Genomic DNA, 27,760 nt, shown 5'->3' with positions numbered 1-27,760 from the left:
GCTTCTATTGGGTGTCTGGCACCGTACGGCGGAAGTGGCTCTGCATTCACTGCGCGGGAGCGCCTGGGCGCCGCCATGGCAGTGGCTGCGGCGGCGCTGCGGGGCCGGTGACGGCGCCGCCCGTGCCGGGGTGGCGGGGCCGGTGACGGCGCCGCCCGTGCCGGGGTGGCGGGGCCGGTGACGGCGCCGCCCGTGCCGGGGTGGCGGGGCCGGTGACGGCGCCGCCCGTGCCGGGGTGGCGGGGCTTTGCCGCCCGGCGCTGGGCCGCGCTGGAGCCGGCCCTGCGGGAGCGGCTGGCAGCGGCTTCGCTTCACGACATGGTGCGACTGGGCTGCGACATGCTCCGGTGAGCACAGGCTGGGCGGGTGTGAGGGAGACGTGAAGCTCCTGCAGCGGGTCCAGCGCAGCACAAAGGGGGTGACTGCGGCGCTGGGGAATCTCTGGCATGAGGAAAGGCTTGGGGAGCTGGGGCTGTTTAGTCTGGGGAGGAGGCGAGTGAGAGGACCTCACTAATGTGTACGCATATCTAAAGGGAGGGTGTGAGGGCATGGACAGCAGGACCAGGGGCGACTGGCAGAAACTGATGTCCAGGAAGTTCCAGCTAGGAAAAGTTCCACGTTCCTACCTGAAAGGACGGTGTAGCCGGGTGGGGATCGGTCTCTTCTCCCAGACAGCTGGAGACAGGACAAGAGGACACGGCCTCAAGCTGTGCCAGGGGAAGTTTCGGTGGGACATTACGAAAAATTTCTTCACATAAAGAGTGATTAGATTTTGGAATGAGCTGCCCAGGGAGTTGGTGGAATCACCGTCCCTGGGGGTGACCAGCCGTGGCACTTGGTGCCGTGGTCTTGTTGGCAAGGTGTGATCGGTCACAGGTTGGACAACCTCTGAGGTCTTTTCCAACCTAATTCATTCTGTGAATACGAGGAAGAACTTCTGTCCTCTGCAGTGAGCGAGCACTGAATGGGCTGCCCAGAGAGGTGGCTGAGCCTCCTTCGCTGGAGATGCTCCAGAGCCGTCTGGACGCCATCCTGTGCCATGTGCTCTGGGGTGGCCCTGTTTGGGCAGGCAGGTGGGACCGGATGACCCCTGTGGGCCCTTCCAGCCTGTCCCACCCTGCGGCGCTGACCCCCGTGTCCCGCAGGACGGAGGAGACGGCCCTGGCGCGGCTGTGCCGGAGGGCGAGCACGGACAAGGCGGCGGCGGCGGCGGGCGCGCTCCGGGAGCGGGGAAACCGCGAGTTCGGCCGCGGGCGGTACCGCGCGGCCCTCGGGCTCTACTGCAAGGTGGGTGCGGCGGGGCAGGACCCGCTCTCGGCTGAAGGGGGTCCCGCAGCCCCTCAGGGTGGGAGGGAGGAGCAGCCCCTCGCCCCGCGCTGACAAAAGGGCGACATGAGGCGATCCTTGGGGGGGCCCTACAGCCCCTCGCGGCCAAAGGGGATCCCAGGGAGGGGTTCCCATGGCCCCTCACGGCCCCTCCAGTGAGGGGCGAGGGGCGGCTCCCACGGGGGGATCTCTGGGAAGCGGGTCCTGCAGCCCCTCATGGCCCGGGAGTCCTGTGAGGGGATCCCCAGCAAGGGGGTCCTACAGCCCCCACGGGGAGGGACTGAGGAGGGGTCCCGGAGGCAGCAGCATTTCTCTGCTCCCACAGGCTGTGTCCCACGAGCCCCCCGGCAGCCCCGAGCTGTCCGTCTGCTTTGCCAACCGCTCTGCCGCCCTCTTCCACCTGGGGCACTTCGAGGTAAGCGCTGGGAGCACCCACGCCATGGGCTCCTGGGTGTCCCTGGGCACGGCCAGACACCCACAGGGTGGGCTGAGCCCTCCTGTGCAGCAGGGGGTGTGTACGAATGTGTCCAAGGACAACACTGCTGGGGAACACCCTGGAGCACAAGTCTGATGAGGAGCATCTGGAGGGGCTCTGGCTGGAGAAAAGGAGGCCCCAGGGGTCCTTCTTGCTCTCTACAAACCCCTGAAAGGAGCTTGTAGCCCTGTGAGGGTCAGTCTCTTCTTCCAAGAAGGAAGGGACAGGACAAGAGGAAATGGCCTCAAGTTGCTCCAGGGGAAGTTTATGTTGGGTATTTTGAAAAATTACCTCCCCAAAAGGGTTGTCAAGCCCTGGAACAGACTACCCAGGGCAGTGGTGACATCACCATCCCAGGAAGTGTTCAAAAACTGTAGATGTTGCACTTAGGAACATGGATTAGGGGTGGGCTTGGCAGTGCTGGGTTAGTGGTTGGACTCAGTGATCTTAGAGGTTTTTTCCAAGCTTAATGATTCTCTGATGTTTTTAAGAGAAGGGACTTGGGCAAGGAAGAGCCAACACACCATCTGAGGTGTTACATATAGCACAGTGTTTGCACACAGGAGTCAGGTGGGTGCTCTGCAAACACCCCAAGAACAGGTATTTCATTGTTAGAACAAGAGACTGTAGGTCATATGTACTTCCCAAGCTATACTTAAAGCATCCATCATTTTTTCAACTTTCTCAAGTGTTCCTCCTTTCCTTCATATATGTCAGGATCCTTTATTTGGGCAACAGATCAGCTATGCACATGGAATTTGCTTAATAACATATAGAAAGCTTTAATGAGAATATCTTAGGTGGAATAAAAGAGCACGAGTCTCAGGTGATTTTCAAGTGTGGGGGTGACAGTGTGTGTGTGGATCTCTTGAGGTCTGAGGTGATTGACCCCAACGCCGGGCTGCTGTTCTAGACTACGGTTCTGGGCTGCGGTTCTAGGCTGCGGTGCTGGGCTGTCAGGATCTCTTAAGGTCTGGGGTGACTGATGATGCATCCTTAAGGACCAGAGAACCACCTGTATAATGTGAATGCCTTGTAGCCAGTAGAATCTATCCATGTTTGTGAGGTGAACTGCTGACCAATAGTGTGCTGGCATGTTGGATACAGGAGTAGATAAAAGTGAAGCTGTTACTACAAATCAAGTCCTTTGTCTTGGGTGAGCCTTCTGCTCCCACTGCAGCCTGAGCTGTCTCTGCCTCCTCGACCACTGCTAAGCTGATCTACATTACCCTAATAAAGGGTGACCCCAATATTCAAGTACATGTAAAAGGCCTTGTCTTTGTTCCTAGGTTTGTTTGGAAGATATTGCCAGGGCTGAAAGCCATGGCTATCCAGACAGGCTGCTGCCCAAGGTGTTGCTGCGGAAAGCTGAATGTCTGCTGTGCCTTGGGAGGTTACAGGATGCAGCAGATGCCCTCAGTGTGGTGGAGAGTAAAATTCATATGGATGGGCTCATGACTAGTCCCACACACCAGACACTACTAAAAAAGTTAAGTCAACTGAAGGTTAAAATACATAAGAAAGAGAGGTGTCCAGAGCCTGCACCTGAAGCATGTGGTGACATGCATGGAAAGTCAGAGATCTGGGAAGAGAATGACAGTATTTCAGGTGCATCTTCATCTTTGAGCTTGAATTTTGATACAGAGAGAGGACGTCACTTGGTGGCCTCCCAGGACATCGTGCCTGGACAGAGACTGTTGAAAGAGGAGGCCTTTGTAAGTGTGCTCTGCCCCGGGGAGAGCCTTCCCCTGCAGGACAGCGAAACAGCGTGGGACACTCCAGTCACTAATGCAGATCTTTATTGCCACCGTTGTCTGAGGCAGCTCTTGGCCTCAGTGCCTTGTCAGAGGTGCAGTTATGCAAAGTACTGCAGCCAGGACTGTGCAGATGTGGCATGGCAGCAGTACCACAGGACAGAATGTTCTCTGGGAGCGCTGCTTCTCACTTTGGGGGTCTTCTGCCACGTGGCCTTGAGGACTGTTCTACTGGCAGGATTTGCAGAGGTTAACAGGCTGGTGAAATGGTCCCATAGTGGAGACAAGGACCCTCATAACTCCAAAGCAAGAGTCGCATGTCCAGGTGAGGCACCAGACGCAGGAGCTGGTACCAGAAGTATCCCTGGTTGTAATGACACTGGACAGTACCAGAGCTCTTACCAAGCTGTGTTCCACCTTTTGCCTCACACTGAGCAGCACAACCCTGAACACAAGTTCCTCTGCATGCTGAGTGTAGTAGTTATGTGCAAACATATGCAAGAAGCTGGCCTACACACTGCTGTTTTGAATCAGGAATCATCTGAGTGGTCGTCCAAACCAAAGACATCTGAAAAATCCTCAGATGAATTGTCTCCAGAGCTGAAGACTGTGGCAGAAGCAATGCTGAGACATGTATTGCAGCTTCAGTGTAACGCACAGGCCATCACTGTAATGCAGGAGTTGGGTAAGATAAAAACTTTTAAGTCCTTTTCTGTTGTCACAGAATCATAGAATCATTAGATTTGGAAGAGCTACCTGGAGATCGTCCAGTCCAACCCCTCTGCCAAGGCTGGGTTAGCTGGAGCAGGTGACACAGGAACATGTCCAATTGGATTTGGAATGTCTCCAGACAGAGAGATTCCATACTCCTCCTGGGCAGGCGTTCCAGTGCTCTGCCACCCTCCGTAGAAAGAAGTTCAGCCTCATGTTGAACTTCCTGTGTTTTAGTTTATGGCCGTTGCTCCTTGTCCGGTTGCTGGGCACCACTGAACAGTCTGGCACCATCCTCCTGACACCCATCTTTAATGTCCCCTCTCAGTCTTCTCTGAACTAACCAGGCCCAGCTCCCTCAGTCTCTCCTCATAAGAGAGGTGCTCCAGACTCCTCAGCAACCTGCTAGACTCTCTCCAGTAGCTTCTTGTCTTGTACTGAGGAGCCCAGAACCATCCTGTCCTTGCTCATCTGGCTTGTGTGAAGTGAAGAGATTGAATTATCAGCAGTAAAAGGCTCCCACTACAGATGAAAATTACTTGCTTAAAATTTAATGGTCTGTTCCATGCTGGCCTGTTCTTTGCTGCACATGCAGAGGGTGTTTAACTGTTATTTATTGCAGCAATATCCCCAAAACCTTTCTCAGTGGTCTGCAATTGGTCACAGTGCTCACTGTACAAGTTGCATGGGTTTGTGAGCATCCTGCCTGTTTTCCCTCTGTCTCCAGAGCCCGGAGACGGGGCTGTTGTGAATAAGAAGCCCGTGCGCCTGGCAACAGCCTTCTTTCCTGTGCTCAGCCTCCTGAACCATTCCTGCTGCCCCAATACCAGCGTGTCTTTCAGTGGGACAACTGCCACTGTCAGGGCATCGCAGCCAATCCCAAGGGGCCAAGAGATTTTCCACTGCTACGGTAAGCAGTAACTCTGTGTTTGTCCAAGGCACAGATGTCAATCACCTCTCCTTGGCATTCTGGTGGCTATTCATATCCTAATTCTCAGTATAATGTTGCTGTAATCTGTCTTTATGTGTCAGCCTGGACCAAAGATATCAACACAACATTTTATCTCTTGAGTTCACTGTTAGACTTTCAGTCTCCAGCTGTGTCCTCTCCAAAACATGTGCAGTCTCAATTATAACAAAGATCCATTTACCCTGATATTAAGAACTGTACCTGTTTAGAGATTTCTACCCTTGCTCTTGCTTTTCAGGGCCTCACCAGTGTAGAATGAGGGTTGCTGAGAGACAACAGCTCCTCAGTCAGTATTTCTTTGAGTGTCGCTGTCGGGTGTGCCTCGATGAGTTGGAGTCTGATGTCAAGAGTGTGGTGTCCATGAGAAACTCATTCTGCTGTCCCAGCTGCCAGGCTCCAATGCAGGTAGTTCGTCTATAGTTATGATTGTGGAACTTACTGGGGTGTTTAAGGTTTGGGTCTCTGGGAAAGCCAAGAGTAAAAGACTTCAGTTCAGTCCCTGCTCAGAAGGCAGAAGCCGCCGTAGAGTCATGACAGTATCTCCTTGTTTCTTGTAAAATCAAATAAGCTAATAGCAGTTTACAAAACAGTCACTTTATTTAATGAATGCAACTGAAAAACAATTTAGCTCTCTATAACACAATACAAAGCTAATGGAGATGGAAGGTAAATGCTGAGTTGAACATGAATGGGGATGATCACAGGAATGATTTCCACAGGAGGAAGAAGACCTGCTTTGTTGTTCAGATGAAGCTTGTGCAACCTCAGTCAGCAGAGAGAACCTGTCACACCGTTTATGGGACCTTCAGCAACAGATCAAGAAAGCTTTAGACCTGCTAAGAGACAGGAAGACTGGTGAGGCTCAGCTTTCTGCTCCAAGGTCAGGAGCTGAGGAGTACATGTTGGGACACGAAGCTGTAGCCATGAGATGGCACTGTTGCTCATGCCACTGACAGCTTACGGTGTGTGGCCTGCTGTCTCTGGGGACTTCAGGTTTATGGGTTTTTATACCCCTGATCTGGGTATTAATCTAAGCCACACATTGTTCCATAGTAAAGTAATTATATAAAAAGAACTCAGGGTAACACTGGAGTTAGGTATTCCCAGGCCTTGCTTTCCTGGAGTGAGTTGGGCCTACACGGGGGTAGATGAAGTCAGTGTTGAATCACAACAAAATCCCAATTAGATAGATTCTACTTCATGGGTCATGGAAAACTGGAGATTGGCCATAGGATAAATTTTGTAACCTGTTTTGTTATAGATCAGGCTATCAGAATTCTTCTGAAGTGTCAGATGGATGCTGGAAACTTCTTATCTCCAGAGCATTTGCTGATGGGAGAGATGGAGGATCATCTGGCACAGGTCTATGCTACCCTTGGTATGACATTGTCTTCTCATTATCCCATGTGTTCTGAACTTGCTATTGAACATAACTAGACTCTTCCCAGACTGCCCCTTACGTTTTTTCCCTAGTTTTGACAGCAGGGCTCTCAGAAAGACCAAAGCTGTGTTCCCAGCAGCCAGTGAACAAAAATGTGATCTCTTGTTCTAGATTGCCTGTCCTGGTTCTGCGGTCAGCAGTGCCCCCCAAATGCTGTGGACATAGTTCATCACACTGTGCATAATGCTGTCACATTCTTTGGGTGGCAGTAGCTCTAGAAAGTATTTATTCATTTCTCATTTCTTTTTTGGTTTTGTTATGTTTTTCCATCAGGGAAGTGGCAGGAAGCAGCCAGACACCTGAAAAAGAGCATTGAGATTGTGGAAATGCATCATGGGCCAACAAGTGAAGAAATAGGTCATGAACTTTTCAAGCTGGCACAAATTCTTTTCAATGGGTAAGTTTGGTTTCATCCTCAGCACCTTCCCTGCATCACTCCTGTGTGTCTGATACAGTGTCATGGCAGGTGGTCCTTGGCACCTTGAGGGTGTCTCACAGGACACTGGGCAATCTGGCACAGTACCAAAGTTGGCCATTACACGAGTGCAAATTTCTTAACTCCGTGGGGTTCCCTTATGCCTCAGGAATGTCTTTGGACCTGTTATCTCTGCTTTGTGCTTGTCTGTTTTTGACTTCTCCCTGGATCAATTTATTTGCTGTCCAATCATTTTATTCTGACAACTCATCACCCTTGGTGTTTATACCTCGGTTGTATTGTTGTATGTTGCTGACATCTTCTCAAAGGAGGGAATGAAATCCTCTTGCTTTATTGTCAAGGAAATCTCTGGACTGCTTCTGAAAAGCTTCTCACAATACCTCCTTTAACTGAACTAATTTTAGTGGGAACCACAGTGAGGAAATAGTGGATACCTATACTCAAAAATAATGTTTTCAGATTTTGTCCATCTCCTTACCTTTTCCTCCCCCTCGTCCTCCCTTCACAGCTGAAGTTGCACACAATTTGCCTGGTGCTGAAAGGCAGGGGAGGGTGGGATCTGTACCCATGAACAGGTTTAGGTTTTCATTAGGGAGGGCTTAGAGGTTGTGTAAGTCAAAAAGCTGAATTAAGTATTTTGCATACTGTTATTATCTTCCTATTTCAGATTTGCAGTTTCTGAAGCTCTGAGCACAATTCAAAGAGCAGAGAAGATTTTGTCAATGCATTGTGGTCCTCAGAGTGCTCAGATCCAGGAACTACAAGAGATGAAGACCTGTCTGTCAGAGCTTCCCAGAAGCATCTTTCAGAGGACTTAATTTCCCTGTCAAAGGAAGCTGCAATGTGATCTTTCATCAAAGATAAGTGTCATGTGGTAAGGTACTCATGTAGTACAAGCTGCAAAATCATGTGTAACAGCAATTTGAATGAAATCTGAAATGCACTTTAGTGAGGCTGTTGTAAATAAAATGACCAATTCTAACATGAGAGGTCTGTGTGTGGTATGGTGGGAATAGAGGCTGTTCTATGATTTCTGGGTGTGGGTTGGAAGCAAACGCTTGTGTATGTGTTGTGACACTCTCCTGTGTGGTACCCTGAGCATTATGAACATACAGTCATCCAGTGCACACTCTCTTCTGTTTTTGATACTGTGAAGCACTTTTCTTGCCAGTGTCAAAAGTGAATGGTTGGAAGGGGTGAGGCAGCAGGGTGGGAAGTGCAAACTTGAGTCTATAAGAGGGGGCACTGCAGAACTTGGAGGGCTCCAGCACAGGTCTCAGTAATGAGGGATTCAGTGTCAACAACTGGTGTGATGTTGGAAAACAGGACAGAGAAGAATGAAGTATACACCAGGAATTTCTTGCTTTCAGGACACAGAGTGGCATTGTGGCTCATTTGGGGAAATTGGGAGGGAAGGCACAGGATGTAGGCAGACCATCTTTCAAGGGAGAATTCTGGGTCTTGCTGAGATTAATAGCAAAAGCTCTTTTATTGCAGCATGAAGGTGAAAGATTTGCAAGTTGTGTCTTTGTGCAGCAGAGCAGGGAGTCAGTATCCCTCCCAAACCCACCCTTTCCATTTGGGCCCTACCATTGCAGAGTATTGTGATGGGAGTTAAACACCCCTGGGATCCAGGATTTTGCCGATAAAGAGGAGGGTTCCAGTGGTATCATCTCGCAGTACAAGAAGGAAAGGTTTGTCCACATGATATTCTATGGGGAAGGTCAGGCGAGCAGCATTTGCTCCAGGATTTGGTACAGCTCTTTCCCCATCTTCACTAAGCTCCAGCATTGCCTTGTGTTGCACATGAGATAATTTAAGAGGCTTAGCAGAAATCTTGCTGAAATCAGGTGATGTGAAAAGAGATTGGAGCCCTGAAGAAAAGAAAGAGAACTCCATTAGCTGAAAGCATGGATTGCAGGGGGGAGCAGTACTGCTAATGCTGTGATCCAGGAGGGTATGGAGCTGCTCTGGCAATGTTTATTGAGGGTATAGAGAGAAGCATCTTGCACCTGTTTGTACTGAGCTTCACCCTTTCAGTGTCAGGAGCATTGTATGCGCTTGGTGGAGAGATGTCGTAAAACCCTGAGGAGTCCTGAACTGAGGCAATTTAGTTGCTGATGAAGTCTCTCCACACCGACCTAACTAATAACCCACCAGCTTCATATTTGAGAGCACGAAGCAACTTGCCCACTGCTTAAACCCTGGCAGTCTTTAAAGGAGGTGCGATGTACGTACTTGTCTCCTTTAGTGTGCTGCTAAGTGCCTCTTCATAGTTCAGCTTTAGTTTGGGCAAGCTTAGCACAGCATGGACTGTCTTCAGCTCCTTGTCTACATCATGGACAAACTCTGAAGTGAGACTTTCCTCAATCAGAGTCATATTCTGGGTCACCTTTGTAGGCAGGAAGAACATGGCACTGATGCCGTCTGTCAATGGCAGCTGGGCAATCTGCAAAGCCAGAGATAAGAGAGAAATAAGAAAGGGTCACAGCAACAATAAACAGTTTTACCCATCCTGTACCAGGCACAGTCCTGAATCCTGAGTGCCTGGTCAGCCTCTCCAGTTAACATTTGTTCTTCCTCCCTGCTTGCCTTTGTCTGACATGATGCTTCCTGACCCCTCTGGCTTTTCCCCAGGCTTCCATCCACCCATGCTGCACTTTTCCTGAAATTACATGGCAAGTGTTCTCTCAGCTGTTGAACCCTGCAGCACTGCTTTGGAGGATTCTCAGCTGGAACACCTTTGAGCTCATGCCACAGTGAAAGATTGGTTGAAAGAGGTAGAGATGGAAAAATTTTAAGAGATGTGCCCTGCCCTTCTTCACCAACTTCAAGTCAATCAATACAAGCTAGTAGGACCTTGGCATTATTTAAACATTTCTTGTCATATAGCCAATGTAGAAGCAGGATAATCAACATACTGCCTTTCAAAACAGGGATTGCAAAACTAGCTGGTGGGAGGAAGAAGGCTGTCTTCTGGAATGGGTTAACAGGTAGGTGTAGCTGAACCTGCTCCTCAGTATGTTTAGAAGCTCTTCTGCAATATTTGCTCTCTGACCTTGCAGTTGAGTTCTGAGTCAAAACCATATCGCAGTATGGCTTTGGGGTCTGACATCATGGACACTTTCACAGTTCTGTCCTCATCCAAGTGGAAGTCCTTCAGGGCAGTCTTCTTGGTGTCAAACTTGGTTTTCCATGTCCCTGTTTTTTAAAAGATAAAATTGAGGATTTTCTGGAATAATAGTATATGAAGCCAGGCTTATGTCTGTGGCTGAAAAGTCTTGTGCCTTAATATACAGTATTTGTGTTTTAAGAGTTGAGGCATAACAGGGATAGAAATAGACTGATTGGAGCTACTGATTTACTGCCATCTTTGGACCCTCCTTTTCATCTGAGAATTGTCTAAATGGCAGATAAATAATCAAGCCAATGTATGGGTGGAGTAGCTATTGTGCAGTTGATGACTACTTATGTAATTGCAAAACTATTTTAAAGGGTAACAATTGTGTCAATACATGTAAAGTGCTCCTCTCCCCACCCTTTATTTTCCTCCTTGTCTCTAGGCAATAATTCTCCAGGACACTGGCTTGCAGCACACTTTAGAACAGCTCTCTAGTATCTCCCTCTGTTCCCTCTACAGTGGTAAAAAGGCTCAGAACAGTCTGAGCTGTGCCTTCCCTAAGCAGTAATATTCTGTCTCTTAATGGAGTTTTGTGAGCTTAAACTTTCTTCTCTGGTCTCTTGCAAACGGGTCAAGATTCAGCTTCCCAAGAGTAACAATTCTCCCCTCGCAGCTAATTTTGTTCAGGTAGTGTGTGTTTTTTCTTCTAAATGTTCTCAAACACTTTCTTCTGGCACTCTGTCTCCCTGGCAGTCTGTTTGCTTTATTGGAAGTGAGAGTATTCCTTCACATCTCTTCTAACACATGCTTGATGGCCTCTCTCTGTATCCAAGTACACAACATTCTTACCCTTGAAGGAAGCAGCTCCAGCAAGGAGAATGCTGACATCTGAGGGTATGTCCTTCATGAACCGCATAATCCTTCCCTTTGTCTGCTGCCGGACCCAGTTGTTGATTTCTTGCAGGTCTAACTGGGCATTGCCACTTAGTGCCCTCAGACGCATCCTGTACGACTTCTCTAGTTGGCTGTAAAATCCAGGCTTTGCCCTGAGTCCTGGGGAACAGGAACATGGGTATTGCTCCCTTACCAAAACAATCTCAAGGCAACAGATTGCAATCCAAAACCCAGCAGCAGGTCTCTCACACAGTGTCTGTGGCTGTGTGTATACAGAAACTTGCTTTGAAGAAGAATGATTGAAAGCCCATCAAGGAAACTGAGCCAAATTCTATAGCCACCAGTGCTGGAGAAGGGGATAACTCTCTTCTGAAAAGTGAAAAAAGGAGATAAGAACTGAAGGCTTGGACTCAACATCAGCCTTTCTTCTCTCTCCAGGCTGCTTCATGAGTACAGATTACTCAACCGACTGGATTCTTGGAACCAGCAGGTTTCAAAAGATAGCTCTTAGCTTTCTCAGCAGATGTTTGTTGCATGCCAAAAGCAGACATTTCAAATAGTTCTGCAAGGAATTAAACAAAGGAATATGTCTGCATGTTATCACAAACAGAAAATGTGATCTGTGGTTCCTGGAAGCCCGCAACACCTGCCAGACAGCCTGGAGTGAAGGCAAAATTCTCAGCAAGTTTCTTTTTAGGACTTTTGCATATTAACTGCTCTGTCCCCAGTATCTTTGTGTGCATGTCTGGTCTTTAAGTGCACACAGACTTCCCAGGCCTTTTCTGAAGCAGCTAGAGCATTCCATGCACTGTCTGCGTCCTGGCTCAGCAGGATGTCAGAGCCAAAGCTGTTAGTGCTGTGTTTTTCAGTGTATGTGTATGTATGTGTATGTACACACAGACACCCCTAAAGAACTACCTGCTGCTAGTTATTTAGGTAAAATTTAAGAGATGGGAAGAAGGACTTTTACTTTTCTCCAGGATGATCCGGGAGGCACTTTTCATGCTCTTCTCTGGTCCAGTCACGCTGCTCAGGAGGTCCTTGTAAGTGTCATGGACCTCAGCTTTGTTGAGTAGATCATAGAAGAGAGCACGAGAAATTACATTTTCCGTCCGTTCTCCAGCCCCTGCCAAGAGCAACAACAAAATGAGGGAAGGCCTGTCAAGCACACAGTGGGTGAGGAAATGGGGCAAGAACTCACCAAGTGAGAGACCAGAAAGTGCAGTAGCCAGGCTGAAGGGCGACAGCAGCACATTGGCCGTGGCTGTCCGGCTGGACTGCTGGCGGTACAGGTCATAGCCAAAGTTGGAGACTGCAGCTGCCAGCTTGTTTACAGGGGTCTTGTAGAATGGATCTTCCTCTTCCTCACCAGCGTTGGCTCCATCAGCAGTGGCAGAGTTCTAGAAGGTACAGGGAGTGCTTTGTTAGACTTGCAGTTTGCAGACACAGGTGCAGTTGTGATAAACACGTCAAAGACAATCTACAGATACTCTCCTGTGATTTATAGAAATTCTGGCTTAATCTTAGAGATGAGTGTAGGAACAGCTACTTTAAGGTGTCCCAGTAAAGCCAAAGGCAGCACTGAATTTGGAATCCACTATTTCTGCCTCATGGTCATCCCCTGATGTAACTACTGTGGTTTTATCTAGGTAAAGCAGGAGTTAGTCTCATTATGCTGCTAAATAAAATCCTAGTAACTTAGGAGTGTAGTGCTTAATCTCCCCATAAGATTCTCTAAAATTAAATTGCGTGCTTCAAATATGTCTCCCTCCCTCTTTGCCTATTGTCTCCTACTCACCTGCTCAGTAGCTGAGTTCTGGGCTCTGCCTGGGACAGTTAGGAGACCCAGGAGAAGGAGAGCCACTGGAATCTGCATGCCTGAACCTGTGGAGTAAGAACATGGCAGAGACAGTTTGAGCAACCGAGCAAATCCACCTCTACCACTACTGCTCACTGTATCTGGTTGTGACAGGAACTGCAGTGACACATGCTGCTGCTTGTCCTTCCAGTGGTGAAACACACACCTGATCTTAGCCAAGTTTTCTCTAGTTGGAAGTATCCAGTCAGCCTGGCCCCGGTGACTTTAAAGCTGGGCAAGCATACAGTGTGAGTGTGCCTGAGCACAAAAGCAGATCTGTGTGGCCCAAACCACACTGATGTTGGCAGTTACAGAGTGCCAAGGTCCAGAAAAGCACCAAAAACTTTCTTCTGACTTTTAGACTTTAAAAAATTCAAGACTTCATTTATGAAAGGTACCAAATCCATATTGTTGAACAGGGCAGAAGGCAACACTGACTCCTCACTGCTCTGTTACATGAGTTACCTGCCTCAGGCAGTAGTTTGCCATGTTTCTTGTGTCTGCATATACCTGAAAGGTGACACAGCTTTGTGCATCCTTTGCTTCTTATTTGCAATTTGATCAAATAAAACAGAAGAGTTTTCTTAAAAGACAATAAGGAGAGGAGGTGGGAGTAAATACCCAATGCTGGGCGAGATCTGGAGAAGCAGCTTGGTTTATTCAAGTTTTTTAATGGAGGTGGGGGAAAAGTACCAAACTCCCCAAAGCTGTTTCTTCTGTGGAATACATTTTTCATTAGTCCAGTACTGGTATATGTAGCCCTTCCAGACAATTCTGTCAGGTCCAAAGGGCAGTGAGTAAGCCAGGGTTTTGCTGTGGGTAAACCAGAGGTACTGCAGTGTCATGCCCCGAGAACAGACGCCACTGAGGCTGGTCTGAAGCAATGTTTAGATAGATTCCCAGAAATTAAAGGAAGAGGGTTGTATTTAACTAACCCCTGTCATCCAGGCATCTAGAGAAATCAGAGAAAGAACATGTGTTTCAGATTAACTTCAGCTGTAAAGAAAACATGCCTGCTGCTAGAAATACACGTGGCTGAAACAGCCCCAGTTCAGGACCCAGTTCAGGCAGGGAAAGGCAATTTGCTGTCTCCCTTTCCTGCCTTTTCTTCTGGAGGCAGCTCTCCCATGGAGAAAAAGGCACCACGGTGGAAGTTTTAAGTTTTCATCTGCATTCAGCCAGTGTAACACAGAAGTGGTACCCTTTTTCTTCTGTCCACTTGGCATCCTGCAACTTACTGCTATCCCAGCTGCCAAGCAGATGAAGTTTCTAGTGCAGACAATGTAGATCAAGAGGATTTACTACCTGGAACAACCCAATGCATTCAGTGGTATGACAGTGGATATGATGTTGAGATTGCTCCTATCACTGCAGAGTTTGACAAGGAACAGGCACCATTCTGGAAGCACTATGACAAGCCCCTTGTGAGACTAAGTTAAGCAGGCCCTAGCAAGGGCTCTGTGAGGATGCCTGCACTGAGCTCTACTCTTGCATGCTGAGAGGAAGAGATTTGGCCCAGTCTAGTTTAGAGATGAAGGTTTTCCATGGAGCATAACCTTTTCTCTGAAGAAAAAAACCCCAACCTCAACACAACCTCTGCTTCCAACTGCACTGAGCTCCTGGGAGCATGAGAGCGGAGATTGGTTTTGCAGATTGTATTGTTTTTGCCAGTACTGTCACCAGCTTCATATTTCTCAAACTTTGCCAAAAAGCAATTTCCATTCTAGAAAGACAAAGCCTTTTGCATTTGAATTGGCCTGAACATCTGGATTCTATTTGTATTTCTCTTAGCACACAGCCAGAAATGCAGAGAAAAGAATTTGGTAGGAGAGAGGTGGGATGTTTCAGGCATGATATTAAAATCTGGGGAAGGGGAAGGGGAAGGGAAGGGGAGGGGAGGGAAAGGAAGGCAAGGCAAGGCAACAGCATGTGATGTTAGTCAGGAAGATACAGAAAGAAAACTTTGAGAAATGAGCTGAGAAGGAACTTTGGGACTTGTAGATTTGTGAAGGCCTGCAGGTGCAAAGGAAATCCTTTCCATCTACAATGGCACAAGTCTCATATGGTTTATGAACACTTCTGACTTTAGAGATGCTGTGAAACATGAACCATGAGTTCAGACCCCTGGCTCTACTCGTTCCACTCCACAGTACCAACTCCTGAAGCATCCTGCAACCACCAGCTCTAGAGGATTTAACTGTCACCAAACTGGTTACCATCACAGAGAAAAAGCATGTTCCCAGCTGCAAGGCAGATGTATGAAAGGCAGAAAACCACCCCAGTTCCCAAGGACAGTTCAGCCCCAGAGGCAAAGCTGGTGCTCGTGGCTCCCAATCCTTGGTGAGATTCTCTTGGTAGGAATCGCACCTTGTAACACCTGCACAAGAACCATTCTTCCCATTTCCAGGTCCTCTGAGAGCTCCCCAGCCTCAGTCCCAGCCCTGTGCTCCCCTCACCACTGGCAGTGGGCACAGGTGAGCTGCCCTGAGCTGTCCCTTACCTCAGGCTCCTCTCTACCGATGCTGTCAGAGGCTCCCAGCGGGTACGAGTGGAGGACAGTGTGGGTTTGGTGCAGCCACATCTGCTTTTTGCTGCTTTCCCCAGCCCAGCCTTCAACAGGCTTCAGATTACAGCTTCCCAGGGCTCTCTTAAAGTGCTCTGCTCCCATTTTCTGCTGCTGCCACCCTCCTGCTGAATTGCACTAATTTTTTAACCTTTTTTTCTGAAACAAATGTGCTCCCTGTGCTAAGGGCACTGTAGTGGGTAAAGTAAAGGTTGGAGAGGCAATTGCTCCCTGCCCTGTTTGAGCAAGCCTTTTATCCCAGTAGTGTTGCCATATCTCACATCAGGGAATTTCTTCTGTCTCAGAGGTATGGTTAATGCAGCAGTGTTTAATGGATTTATGGATTTATGTCCAAGATCCAGTGGAGAGACTTACAAAGGGCAATCAGGATTCTGTTGTTTTTTAAGGCAGTTAAGGGGAAGATGCTCGGAACTGCTTGTATCCAGTGATAGCAGCTACTAGTTAACAAGAAGTCATTAACATAACTGCCTGTCCTTAAAGTTTTTAGCCAAAAGAAAGAGGCTAAAAAGCCCAGGACTCTTGTTACAAAAAGATGAATTAAGAGAATCTTGTAGGGGCTTACAGAATTACAAATTATCTGGAGAAAGGAAAGGAGCAGAGGGGTTTCATTATTATTTTCAATAGAAGACTTAAGGGGAACACCCATCAGTGCACATTTAAATCAAGGGAGCATATTTTTAATAAGTTAATTTGTAAAACTCTTTATAACTAGATACTACAGAATATGAAAGATAAACAGGTTTGAGGATAAGAAAAACCAATCCAAAGCAAATTAGTGGAAGACAGGTCCCCTGAAGGCTAACAATGGTTGATGTAACATCAGAGTCAGCAGCTGGGCAATACAACCAGAGAACAGTTGATTTTCCTTGTCCCTAGTCATTCTTGGCTTTCTTCTCTCCAGTCATTTGTTACTGGCTACTGGGAGAGCCAGGATACTGGGCTAACTGGACACGAAGCTAATCTGATCCAGTTGTTTGTCTTCTTGAAAATGCTGGGAGTAAATTGTAGGCAGTACTGTCGTTGGCCCCAGTCGTGCACTGAGATACCTCTCTGGGCTGCCAGGCTGGCTGCTGGCAGGTAATGCAGAGTTCCCATGTGTGCTGCACTCAGCAAAGGGAAAAGGATGGGTTTAGAGATGCATTAGCTGCTGGTTTTGCAAGCTGGAAAAGCAAACGAGGTCATCTGCCTTGTGGTTAGTCAGTCCTTCAAAGGTGATCCTTTCTAACAAGAAGGGTAACAGCTCTGCTTTCAGCTGCTTCTCAGCTTGCTCTGTGAGAAATCATCTGCAGAGAGGTATTTGTACTTGTTAGTGTTCCATCCTCAGCCCAGGAATGGGGGTGTTGGCTGTGGAGATACTTTCTGGTGGTTTTCATCTCTTTTTGAAACCTTGTTTGTGGTATTAAAATGCCTTTTATGGAAGGATCACTATAGAAGTTTTTATGTTTCATCTCTATCTTCAAATGAAATCCATCTGTTTAAATACAGGTTTCCTTTTAAATCATTTAATCAGAGTGGTAGTTGCATAGAATGCTATTATAGACCAAAGCCAGCTTTATTCCTGTAGGTGAAGAGTATCCCTGAAATGGTGCATTAAGCTCATCTAACAAAATCCGTTTTGTTAAATCAGTACAAACATTTTACTGTTGTTCTGGTTTGGGTTCAATATGGTCTCTGAGCAGTGCTCACCTCTGCTGTGGAAGTCCTGATGATATGAATTTGCTCTAGTAAGGAAAAAATACATCTAAAATTAAAGATATTGAGACTTATTTGATATTCTGAGCCAGTGGTGCAGATGGATAGAGCAGACACCCAGTGCTAGTCATGTCTTTTCAGAATACAGCTCAGTCAAAATGAAAGCTTTAGCAATGCAAAGTGGAAATTCCTGAGCAGAGACATTAATATTACTTTGCATTTTACAAACTGCCTCTTCTGGAAACCCGCTGGAGTGAAAAAGAGTCTTATGGTTGGTGTACCTGATAATTTGTTGAGCGAAGCACCGCCATGGAGGGCTGCTGTACTGTCAAATAAGGTGAAATTAATAGTTTGACAAGAAGAGCTTGGAGGAGGAGTGATGGCAGAAAGACAGAAAATAGGAAATAAGAACCAAGCTGTGCAGGAAACTGAGAACAAGGGAAAAAACTTTCTGGAAGGGGGAGCTGGAAGGCAGAGGCATCAAAAGGAAGACTTGAGTTTCAGATTATGCAGAGGTTGCAGTGCAACAGGGTGGCATTCAGGGAGGTTACAGTAGCCAAAGCAAGACTTACCTACGGCACAGAACAGTTTTTCTGAATGTTAGGAATGAATGTGTATAAATAAATAAGCTCAAATGTTCCCTGTGGGCTACAGCTGTGCCCTCATAGTAGGGCTGAGTTCTTGTGGGTTTACTTGTTAAAGTTGCATGGCCTGGTAATTACAGCCTCATTTTGAAGGGTATGTATCATTACATTGGTTAGGGAAATAGACGTTATCTTCTGCCATTCTTCCCCTTTTAGACTGAGAGAAATGTGTAATTGCAGGTTGGAGCCAGGACTTTTTATTCCCCAAAGTCGCCTGCATCCCCAAAATTCGTGGTTAGTGACTCAGCCCTTCTCTTGTGCCAGCAGATGGTGCAGACTATTCAGGGACGGAGGCTCCCAGAAGCATTCTGCTCCTTCCTTTGAGGGCAGACAGACTTCCCAAGTAAGAAAAACACTGCCAGAAGGGTGGCCCTTGGGCTCTGGATCTGCTGTTTCTCAAAAACAGAGCACCATCCTTTTTAGCCAGAATCTGAGGGGGTTTGGAAGCAGAATTTACTATGGACAGGAGTTGTTTTGTACAAAAATAGCTACAGCATGACGGGCTGTGGTGAGTTAGGCCCTTATTTCTAAGTGGTAGGATGACTTGGTTGGGTGGAGGGTTCCCAAAATTCCCTCATAGAATCACAGAATGGTTTGGGTTGGAAGGGACCTTGAAAATTATCTCACTCCAAACCCCCCTGCCATGGGCAGGGACCCCTTCCACCAGCCCAGGTTGCTCCAAGCCTCATCCAACCTGTCCTTGAACACTTCCAGGGATGGAGCAGCCACAACTTCTCTGGGCAACCTGTGCCAAGGCCTCATGAGCTTTCATGATAGTGCACCACTGCCCTGGAACAAGGACCATTTCAGAGCTTAAGATGGGCTGTGCCCATCTCAGACAAAAGTGAAGCTGTAACAGGATGTTGCCTTTTGCCAAAATAGGGCAAAACCAGTGACATTCAGCTACAGGTGTCAAAATCTGCTCTTCTTGGCCTGGAAGCTGTCCCAGCCATCCACAGCATTGTGCTGTAGAGTCAGGTGTATCCCAATAAGGCCAAATCGCAGGTAACAGATGCCAGATCAGCACCTTGGATCCTCTGAGTAGCACCCAGCAATTGTCAGGTTTTACCCAGATCCTTGGTTAAACCTGCATTGCTGCTCACAGCAAAATACCCTCTTGACCCTGTGCCCTAGTTCCAGGAATTTTGCCATCTCACAAAGCTGGCTCTGACCCAGAGAGTGTCCCCTGCACACCTGGCAGGTGAGATGCCCAAAACTTGTTGGATTCAGTCCTTGGAGAGCCTTTGCAAATTTGCCATTTCACCTCACAGCCCCTGTTGTCCTCTGTGATGAGGTGTAGCAAAAAGCAGGTCCTTTGCCAGAGCCTCTCCTGTCTTTCCTTCTCTCATGCCCAGACATTTTTCCTCCCAGACTTTGCCATTATTCACTTTCTGTACCTTTTTTCCTTTCTCGGTTGGGCCCTTCAATGCAACACCTTCAGCAAATATATTCTGCTTTATTCTTTATTATTCTGCCAACATAAAAATTACTAAAAAACACTTTATAAAATATGACTTGAAAAATCTAGCATTAGCCAACCTCTAGAGTTTGCCAGGAAAAGGGCTGGAGATCAGGATCCAAAGCAGTTTCCCACTGCAGAGCCTCCTACATCAGATCCAAATAGCCAAAGGGTGGGAAAAGGGAATCTTTTCAAAGAGGCTGTGCCTGGAAGTGACTGTGACTCATCCTAGAGAAGACAACTGGTTATTAGTCCAGTTGGTCCAGAGGTCATTTTCTAGGTGGGCACAGATGGTTTTCAGAGGGAGACATGTTCCCAGGAACTGCAGAAGGAAGAGCCACATTAATACATCTCTGGCTGTTGTCCAAGCTGCCAGATGCTAGTGATGATTCCAGGCTATAAGGGACTTTAATAAGATCTTAATAAAGAATCTAATGACAGTCCAGGGACAAGAAAGTCTCCCTTCCATGACTGAGAGCCCTGGAAGGGAAATCCAGGCAGAACAAGTTTTTCAAGTTCAACAGAGGGGAACCTCAGCCTGGAGCAGCTCCTCAAGGCTGGAAGGGGCTATCCCGGGGCTGGTCTCTAGGGATCTGTGAAGGAAAACAGTAATGAATTGTCTCCTATGGCCTCAGAGGGAGGTCTCTGAGGGCAGGAGGCCTCTTTCTGCTGGTCCAGAGGGTCAGGTTGCAGTCCCAGAACACTTGGGTTCCACTCCTCTCTTATTTGGGCATGTGGTGCTTATTGGCATCTATGGCTTCACGTGAGTCCTGTGGTTCTTGGGTCTGGGGAGCAGCACCAGGGTTGGGGTTCTGGATACTGCCTATGAAAAGTGGGATGCCTGTTTCATCCTCAAAGATAATGAAAACAAAGGGCCGGTCAAGGCTGAAGGCAGAGGCTGAGCGTGACAGCGCAACGCTGGTAGCAGCAGATGCTTCCACCCCATCTTCTTGAAGCTCCAGGGTGGACTGATGCTGTACACTGGATACAAAGAGAGGCCCATCTGTGATCTTCTGGAGATTGGGGCTTGTGAACAACTCCTGGAGGCCTACAGAGAAAGGAGATGAAGTTAACCTTCCCCACCTGGTGCCACTAGCTGTGATTTTTCTCAAAGCTGTCTGAAGAAAGTAATTCCCTGATCTGTTCCTACATGTGTTGTCCACCAATAAAGGTCTGGAGAACTGACAGGCAAGAGAAACAAAAACTGCATCCAGCCAGGTTCCCCAGGCCTTCTGTATGAAGAGCTGAGGGTGCCAAAACCAGAAGAGTTTTCACAAGCTTTATCCACTTCATTTAGAATAGAAGTGTAAGACTTAAAGTCAAGCTTAAAAAGCAGCAGCAAGTCTGAAGGGTCTTTTTTGCTAGGCTGGAAACACTTTTACAGAGATTGTTTTTTTAAGTAATTCTGCAAAACAAAGTGAACTCTTAAATTATTCTCATCTGGAATGGCAGTGCCTGGTGTTTTATTTCAGTGCCAAGTTTTGTGATCTGCATTTTCTGTGTTGGCAATTTCCCTGTCCTAGACACTGTATTAAATGACAAAGTAAGAGATAAAGACTGATGCACAGGAGGAAGTTGGTCTTGGCTACAAGGAGGGGAATAGAAAAACTGTGAACACTGCCTTCTCTGTAGTATCATGTTGTTAGAGCAAAACATTTGGTGCTAGGCAAGCAAAGAGTAAGGAGGAGGAGAGGAAGAAGGGATGGGAGAGTTTGAAGTTCTGGAGCAAGCTGTGAGGCACAGCTTTAGAAACAAGGGTGGCAGTTTTTAGTGTCAGTGAACAGATGCCATAGATTGAACAGCCTGTGCAAGGAGGCCTTACCCATTTGACTAAGAACCTTGTTGAGTTCCAGCTGGTAGTTCAATTTTATTTTTGGGATCTTCACTGTCGTGGGCACCTCTCTGGGGAAAAGCCTGCACAGTTGTTTGTAAGGGAAGTTCTCCAGCACATGAGAGGGATTCCAAGTATACTGGTTTGGTACAATGACCACAAAACTCATGTTACTCTTAAAGGGAAACTTGGCCACCTGGAAATAAAACCAACCAGAAAGATTTAAGGAAAAGGAAGGAAGGAAAGTCCAGAAAGTGATACTTTTAATTTAGTCTTTTTCTAACTGGTCTACAGAACTGGTCTTGCTATTGGATGAAAACAGCTTGATGAGAAGGAGGGGTCTGATTTCTCCAGAGGAGAAAGTTTGTTCAAATGACAGCATTAGATTTTAGTATCAGCCACTGACTGGTAAAGATTGAGCACATGGCAGAGTGGAAGCCCATGTGCACAAACTTTCTATGCACTCTGGCTGTATTCTGAGAGCTCCAACTGTACATTGTCTGAGGGAATTCCTTTCCGTATTTCCTAATTAATCTTTAACTCAGAGCTTTAAAACTCTATTAATTCCCACTTAGTGGAAGTATCTCTTTGTGTTCTTTCCTAGAGACTGAGAGCAGAGATTTGATATTCTTGCTAGAAGCAAGGACAAGGGATGATTATTAAATTTTTGAGAGCTATGCCTGTTAAAATAACATTTGGGGGTTTTTGAGAGAATACTTGCAGTCAGTAAAATACCACAGGAAGAGGAAATTCCAATCAAAACTTGCAGTGCTCCTGAGAGAGCCCTACCTGAATGTCCTGGGACTCCAGTGTAAACCAGCTCAGGGGGTACTGATGGGCTTTCATCATCTCAACTGGGACCACGAACTTACTGTCAAGGTGGAATACATCTGGCCCAGTGAAGCTAATGTTGAACTTATTCGTCCAAAACCCTGTCAAAATAAAAGTTTTGAAATCAACAAAGTTAAATTTGGGTAGAAAAGACAGGAACTGCCCAGCTGGGTTCTCTAACAAGGCAGAGAGTGACCAGGCAAGTAGCAATACAGCAAAGAGAAGTTGGTACCAGGGGTGGAAGAGACCTGGCAGCAGGAAACTCTTATGATCCAGAGAGGGGCTATGGAATAACAAAAAGAACAAGGATTAATCCTCATGCTTCAGCGTGGGAGATGAGTGAAGGCTACAGAGAGAAAAGAAACAATGTTTGTGCTTTGAAAATGAGGAGTATTGCCTTTGTGCTGCTCCAAGACCAAGGTAAAATGTTTGTAGATTAGTACTGAATTTGTTTGGTCTGTGCACGACCCTCAGTGCCTGACCACTGTGCTGTAGTCAGAAGAGACCTTTAAGATCATTGAAATAGGACTGGATGGACAGGGATGTGCCACTGCCTGGGATTCTAACCAGGAGGCAAAGATATTGCAGGTCCCACCTGCTGCATTCTGGCTCTGCTGTCAAGTAACATTTTTAGCACATGTGAAGCAGTTGGGAATCATCACTGTAGAGAAATCTAAGCAAGAGGAACAGCAGATGTACCAGAACACGCAGATTGACTAGCAGGAAGCAAGGAAAGGAGATACTGTTCAGCTACAGGGCTTGCAGAAAACTAGATTTCTAACTATTTCTCTTGGAAAATAAGGAAAGCCTGTGGAGCTCACCATGGAAATGAATTGCATTGAGCAAGAGCATCACAGTGTTTTCAGGGAGCTGCTGTAGGAAGGTGGGTATTTGCCCATGAGTCGCTTCCTTTACCCAGTTGTTTATGGCTACAAGGTCATTCTCACTGATTCCAGAAAGGGTCATGGGCTTTGCTTCATAGAATCTTGCAGAATCCTCCAGGAACTTCTCTTTCACCTCAAATCCTGGCAGAGGGGAAGAATGCTGCACTAAGCCATCAAACATGGAAATGGTTTGCTCAGTGGCTCAGCCAGTAGCATGACACTCCCAGGAGGAATGCCTAGGGAAACAGAGAGGTCTCCCAGCATGGCACATGCTTCCATCACTCTCTGTCACCAGGAGTTTTATCCTACACCAGTACAGACCCCCGTGTCAGCTCTCACCTTTCTGCAGGTACAGACGCGATGCCAGGCTGAGGGTGGACCCTGAGAGTCTTCTGCGAAGGGTGCCCAGCATGTGGTGGAGACAGGGCACTGACTGCAGGTGCATCACCTCCAGCAAATGCTTCTCTGTCTGATTTACTGCTCCTGCAAATTGAACTCCTGTTAGGTCATGCCCACGTAGTGAAAAACAGGGATGTTACTCTGGCTGCCTCCCGTTAGAAACATGCTGTGCCTTACAAAAGAGGCTGGACAAATCTGAGAGTCAGAGCCTCAGAAGGCAGCTTCAATTGCAATTATACCTAATTAAAGCTGCAGGAGTAAGGATAAGTGAAAGGGAGCACATTTCATTTGCATTTTGCACACTGGTTGCTAGTCCCTCCAGGAGAGGAAGGTATGAGGAAGGGCAGGAAGTGGTGGGGTTTAGCTAAGAAGTTACCCAGTGCCAGGTGAGACAAGGCGAGGGCGATGCTGAGGGGCGACAGGATCACATTGGTTCTGTTGGACTCCAGCTGGACCTGTCTCAGGAGATCAGTGCTGAACCTCACCAAGCCATCTGCCAGCCTCTGGCTTTTCTTCCAGGTCACCTCGCAGCTTTTATCTCCAGTCTCTCCTTCTTCAGAAGAGGCAATCTCCCCAGGTAGTTTCCTTCCATGACAGCCCCCAGCCCCAGTGATGGCTTCATCTTCTACATTCCACTCATCTCTTGTGTCTGGAAGGGCGGTGGTGAAGGGTGACATGGGTCTGTCAATCTCCTTGAAGCTGCCATCAATAAATTCTACCAGCTTTCCATCTGGCAGGGTTGGGTTGGCTCCCAGCAGATCAGACTGTGCAATTCCAGCACTTTTCACGTCCTGAGGAGAAACATGAAGGATAGCACTGGGAAAGCAGGAGCACAGTGACACCCTCCCTTCATGGGCCTTACTGCACACCTACATGGGTAGAGAAAACTCTCTGGCTTCTCTACTCTGCTGGTCGTTTTGCTTCAGTTTGCCTTTAACCTTGAGGTTAAAAGTACCTCAATGAGTTTGGAAAAGAGAAGGTCTTGTATCCTGTGAAAATGGACTGAGTCTGACAGTGGTTCCTCCTCTGCTTTCTCCCAGGGCCTGCTGCAGGCAAGCTTGAGGTCAAGACCCACCACCTCCTCAGCACATGTTCTGTGCCTTCACTGTTTATAGATCTGTCGTCTCAGCCTTAATTTCACCTTCTCCCCTCACATATTTTGACAGTGCCCCATCTGCCTCATGCACCAGTCAGCATCCTCTGCCACTGTCACAACGTTGATCCAGTTTGGCTCAATTCCTCCTCCAGGTGTCTGTGTTTTCTTGACCTGTCTGTTCTATTCCATCCCTCTTCTTTCCAAGTTTTCTCATTTTTCACTTTTCTAAGCTTTAGCCTGTAGTACTGCCACTATTCTCCTCATCTCTGCATGGTCTTAAAAAACCCAAACTCAATGGGTTGCATCTGCTACGGGTCTTTCTCCCTGTCATACTCACAGCTGGATGTTTTCCCCACCTCTCCATATCAATCAGAAATTAATCCACCACCTGCCAGCCCCTGTACATGCCAGAACTGATGTTAACTCCATATTCTGCCCAGTTATTTAGGCTGGAGCTTCCACTGTGAGGGAGCACAGCATTGGTCACGGCAGGGAATGAAGCCTGCAGAAAGATGGACCTCAATGGCCCTGACACTGGTGGATTTCACTGCCTGGGCTCATCTATCTCAGGACAAACTGGAAACCACTGCAAACACGAGAGCCTAACTTCAGTCCACTTGGGTGGAAACAGTCACTGCTTACCTTCAGCTTCCCATCTTTGTCTGGGAAGAGAAGCTTTTGGTCAACGGCATGTGCCGAAGAAAACTGTAGGAAAAACAGCAACAAAGAAACGAAGTCAGTCCCTGATAATTTCCTCTGAATTTCCAGAGTTGGTCCCACTCCTGCTCCTGGCTGTAGCAGTCCCCACAAGGCAAGAGCACAGGCAGGGCTTTAGAATGCAGACCCAGAGACAATGGAGTCTGACATCGGGAGGTGGAAGTGGGCAGGAGCTGGGAGAGACTGCAGACACTGGAATTGTTCAGAAAGGGGCAGGCTGGATGGGTACAAACCAAAGTATTCTCTAGAGACTGTGCAGTGTGGTTTTGCAACCCTCGATCTGAGAGGGATACGGATTTAAAATGGGGGGGGAATAAATAGCTGTTATTAAACAACCTCCTGGTAATTCCTTAAAGTCATGATCACTAAATACAGTTGAAGCCAAGTTTTTCTAAAGAAATATGAATAATGATAATATCCTCCACAGCTATTTTAGCCAGGCAAAAGATTAGACACCTTGCTGATTAACCGCACAGCAGAGAAGCACCTCCACCAATCCGCCTTCCAGGGCTTCTCATGCAGCAGCGCCGAGTGGTATTTGCCCTGTGGTCTGGTGCAGGGAGCCACCATTCTGCCTTTGCCCTTTGCTGGTGGGGAGAGGCTGTGCTCACACCCCTACTTTGCTGGCGTGAGAACTTACCCTGAGCAGGCTGTGCAGAGCAGATAAGCAGAGCAGACCCCAGAGGAACATCATATTTCTGGAACAGAAGGACCAGCCGAGAGAGGTTATTTCCAGCTGCCTGGCAGCAGCAAGCTGAGCCTGTTCAGATCTACAGGGAGAAAATTATCAACCTGGCCAAAGAGGTTGGCACAGGAGCTCACAGAAGGGAATAGGGAGATGCACAATGCTGCAAAGAAACAACACAGGACTCCTGGGTCCAACGCCAAGGCAGTGAAATCAGAGAGGAGCAGGGACCACACTGGACCAGAGCTGCAACCGCAGCCAGGGTCTTACATGATGCTCTCCCGCTTGGATCCTGCATGTCTGACCCCATTGCCCTCATTTCTGTGGCTTGCAAATGGTATTTCCCTAATCAGTGCTGCACACACTGTGCCTCTGGAAGGAGACAAGAGCCTCTGCTTCTTTCCCATGGAAACCACCGAGATACAAGCACAGCATCCTGAGGTGTGCCCTGGGCTCTTGGGAGAAGGGATACTGACTTGCCTCGGTGGGGCTGCAGGCACTCAGCAAGGGACTTTGCAGGTAGAAAATTGCAGAGCAGTTTCTCAGCAGTATGTCCTGAAATGGAGAGTCCTCCCCTTCCCAGCACTTGCCTTCCCCCTTTGCTGGCAAACCCAGCCTCTCCCACCCCTGCAGTCCAGTTCCTGTATTGGGACAGTGGGAGCAGGGCTTCCAGGGTCACAAACAAAACACCCCACCCATTCCCTGGCCAATACTCACCCAGCCACTTTTCCCTTTCAAACAAAAATAACACATCTTCTTAACATAAAGCCTCTATGCCAAAGCCCAGCCCTCAGCACAACTGCGCTGCTTTCCACTCTCCAAGTAGTCCTTACTTCACCCAAAACTGCTGGGCTAAGACCCCAGTAGTCAAGTGGAAGAAGCAAAACCTGAGGCCTTTTCATTTCCCCTCCGCCCTCACCCCAAATCCTGCAGCCACCCTGAATACCCTGTTCCTCCCTGGTGGTGCCCATCCTTTAACCTTCTGTCAAATTCACTCTAGTCTGCCAGAGGGGCACTACTGCTCATTGGAGGAGCACTTGTTTATACCAAATCCTCTTTCATTTGCCACTTACCTGAGGTTGTTCATGTCCATGTTAGAGCTGACACTTGCTTTAGCCTGGCCGACAGCTCTGCGTGGGGCACACACAGCTCTTGTCCAGCCCACCCTCGCAGCGACCTTCAGCACCACCCCCTGTTTTGGGAATCTGGCAGGCAAATATTGACCTACAGCATCCAGTTAAACATTTGTTTGGGGGAGAAGAGTGAATTCATGGTGCACTTGCAGGAGACACTTTGTACTACCATAGCAAGACAACATTAACACTGAGATTACCAGCTCTGAAACTCCCATCAGCAAAAGTAACATGTGAAATCAGTTGCCCCGAGTAGTGGCTCTTTTTCCTTACAGGCTCTGTGCTGGGAATATGCTCTTTTATTCATAACCTTCAGTGCAAATATAGGGTTTTGGTATTTATTGGTATTTATATTGGTATTTATTGCCACAGGGGTCTCTGGTTTTGGAATTTTCTTTGCAGAAACCCCCAGTTATTCACTTCCTGCATGCCAGCTGCTTCTGCTACACGAGGCACCAGTTTAACAGATGGCAGGTGCCCAGGGCCCCGTGGCCACGCGTGGAGCAGGAGGCAGTGATGCCAAGGCTGGGCTGAGCCAAGAGCAGCTGGTCCCTCCCCTGGGGCCCAGGCACGCTCCAGAGCTCTGCCAGGGCAGCTGGCCCGGGTGCCAGGCTCCTCAGCACGCACACACTGCTGGGGCATGGAGGAAGAGCCTCAGGACGGGCAGAATTCCAGCAGTCTTGTCCTGTGTAGTTTTGTGTCATATGCAGAAGAGACTGTGATCCTTCCCACCTCTGTGTCCTCAGTGGGAGAGGAGTCACTAAGGAGCAGTGGGGAATGCTAATGGGATCACAGCGCTTCCAGTCATCCATTCCTGGGA

At 47.8% G+C, this 27,760-nt stretch overlaps 3 protein-coding genes across 9 annotated transcripts; 1 reads left to right on the top strand and 2 right to left on the bottom strand.

The window, feature by feature from the left end:
• The first annotated feature begins 62 nt into the window (after positions 1-62).
• SMYD4 (SET and MYND domain containing 4) lies at positions 63-8,090 on the top strand. 2 transcript variants are annotated; one of them, XM_071575238.1, is made up of 10 exons: positions 63-346; positions 1,145-1,286; positions 1,651-1,740; positions 3,090-4,239; positions 4,993-5,175; positions 5,474-5,640; positions 5,955-6,090; positions 6,497-6,613; positions 6,950-7,073; positions 7,780-8,090. In XM_071575238.1, exons 1-10 carry the CDS (start codon positions 318-320, stop codon positions 7,928-7,930), a joined length of 2,289 nt encoding a protein of 762 aa, XP_071431339.1. In that variant the 5' UTR covers positions 63-317; the 3' UTR covers positions 7,931-8,090. The 2 variants fall into 2 exon arrangements, with proteins under 2 accessions (XP_071431339.1, XP_071431338.1); XM_071575237.1 differs by lacking the exon at positions 63-346 and adding an exon at positions 423-726.
• A 487-nt stretch (positions 8,091-8,577) lies between these two features.
• Positions 8,578-15,597, bottom strand: SERPINF1 (serpin family F member 1). 2 transcript variants are annotated; one of them, XM_071574931.1, is made up of 8 exons: positions 15,486-15,597; positions 12,926-13,011; positions 12,329-12,527; positions 12,098-12,253; positions 11,083-11,286; positions 10,171-10,313; positions 9,351-9,561; positions 8,578-8,986 (listed from the first exon to the last, which is right to left on the bottom strand). In XM_071574931.1, exons 2-8 carry the CDS (start codon positions 13,001-13,003, stop codon positions 8,727-8,729), a joined length of 1,251 nt encoding a protein of 416 aa, XP_071431032.1. In that variant the 5' UTR covers positions 13,004-13,011; positions 15,486-15,597; the 3' UTR covers positions 8,578-8,726. The 2 variants fall into 2 exon arrangements, with proteins under 2 accessions (XP_071431032.1, XP_071431033.1); XM_071574932.1 differs by lacking the exon at positions 15,486-15,597 and having other exon boundaries at positions 12,926-13,087.
• Positions 15,598-19,345: 3,748 nt separating this feature from the next.
• On the bottom strand, positions 19,346-27,097 carry SERPINF2 (serpin family F member 2). Of its 5 annotated transcripts, none has more exons than XM_071575307.1 (9): positions 26,881-27,097; positions 25,763-25,892; positions 25,048-25,110; positions 23,686-24,100; positions 23,250-23,393; positions 22,848-23,051; positions 21,985-22,127; positions 21,187-21,391; positions 19,346-20,412 (listed from the first exon to the last, which is right to left on the bottom strand). In XM_071575307.1, the coding sequence occupies exons 1-9, from the start codon at positions 26,898-26,900 to the stop codon at positions 20,087-20,089; spliced, it is 1,650 nt and encodes a 549-aa protein (XP_071431408.1). In that variant the 5' UTR covers positions 26,901-27,097; the 3' UTR covers positions 19,346-20,086. The 5 variants fall into 5 exon arrangements, with proteins under 5 accessions (XP_071431408.1, XP_071431409.1, XP_071431412.1 ...); XM_071575308.1 differs by having other exon boundaries at positions 25,763-25,820; positions 26,881-27,094; XM_071575311.1 differs by lacking the exon at positions 26,881-27,097 and adding an exon at positions 26,288-26,500 and having other exon boundaries at positions 25,763-25,820.
• Between the last annotated feature and the right edge of the window lie 663 nt (positions 27,098-27,760).

The sequence above is a fragment of the Pithys albifrons genome, chromosome 21 (assembly GCF_047495875.1).
Source record: "Pithys albifrons albifrons isolate INPA30051 chromosome 21, PitAlb_v1, whole genome shotgun sequence".
Classification (NCBI taxonomy): domain Eukaryota; kingdom Metazoa; phylum Chordata; class Aves; order Passeriformes; family Thamnophilidae; genus Pithys; species Pithys albifrons.
The sequence above is the reverse complement of the archived record's forward strand: the minus strand, read 5'-3'. Positions and strand labels throughout refer to the sequence as shown.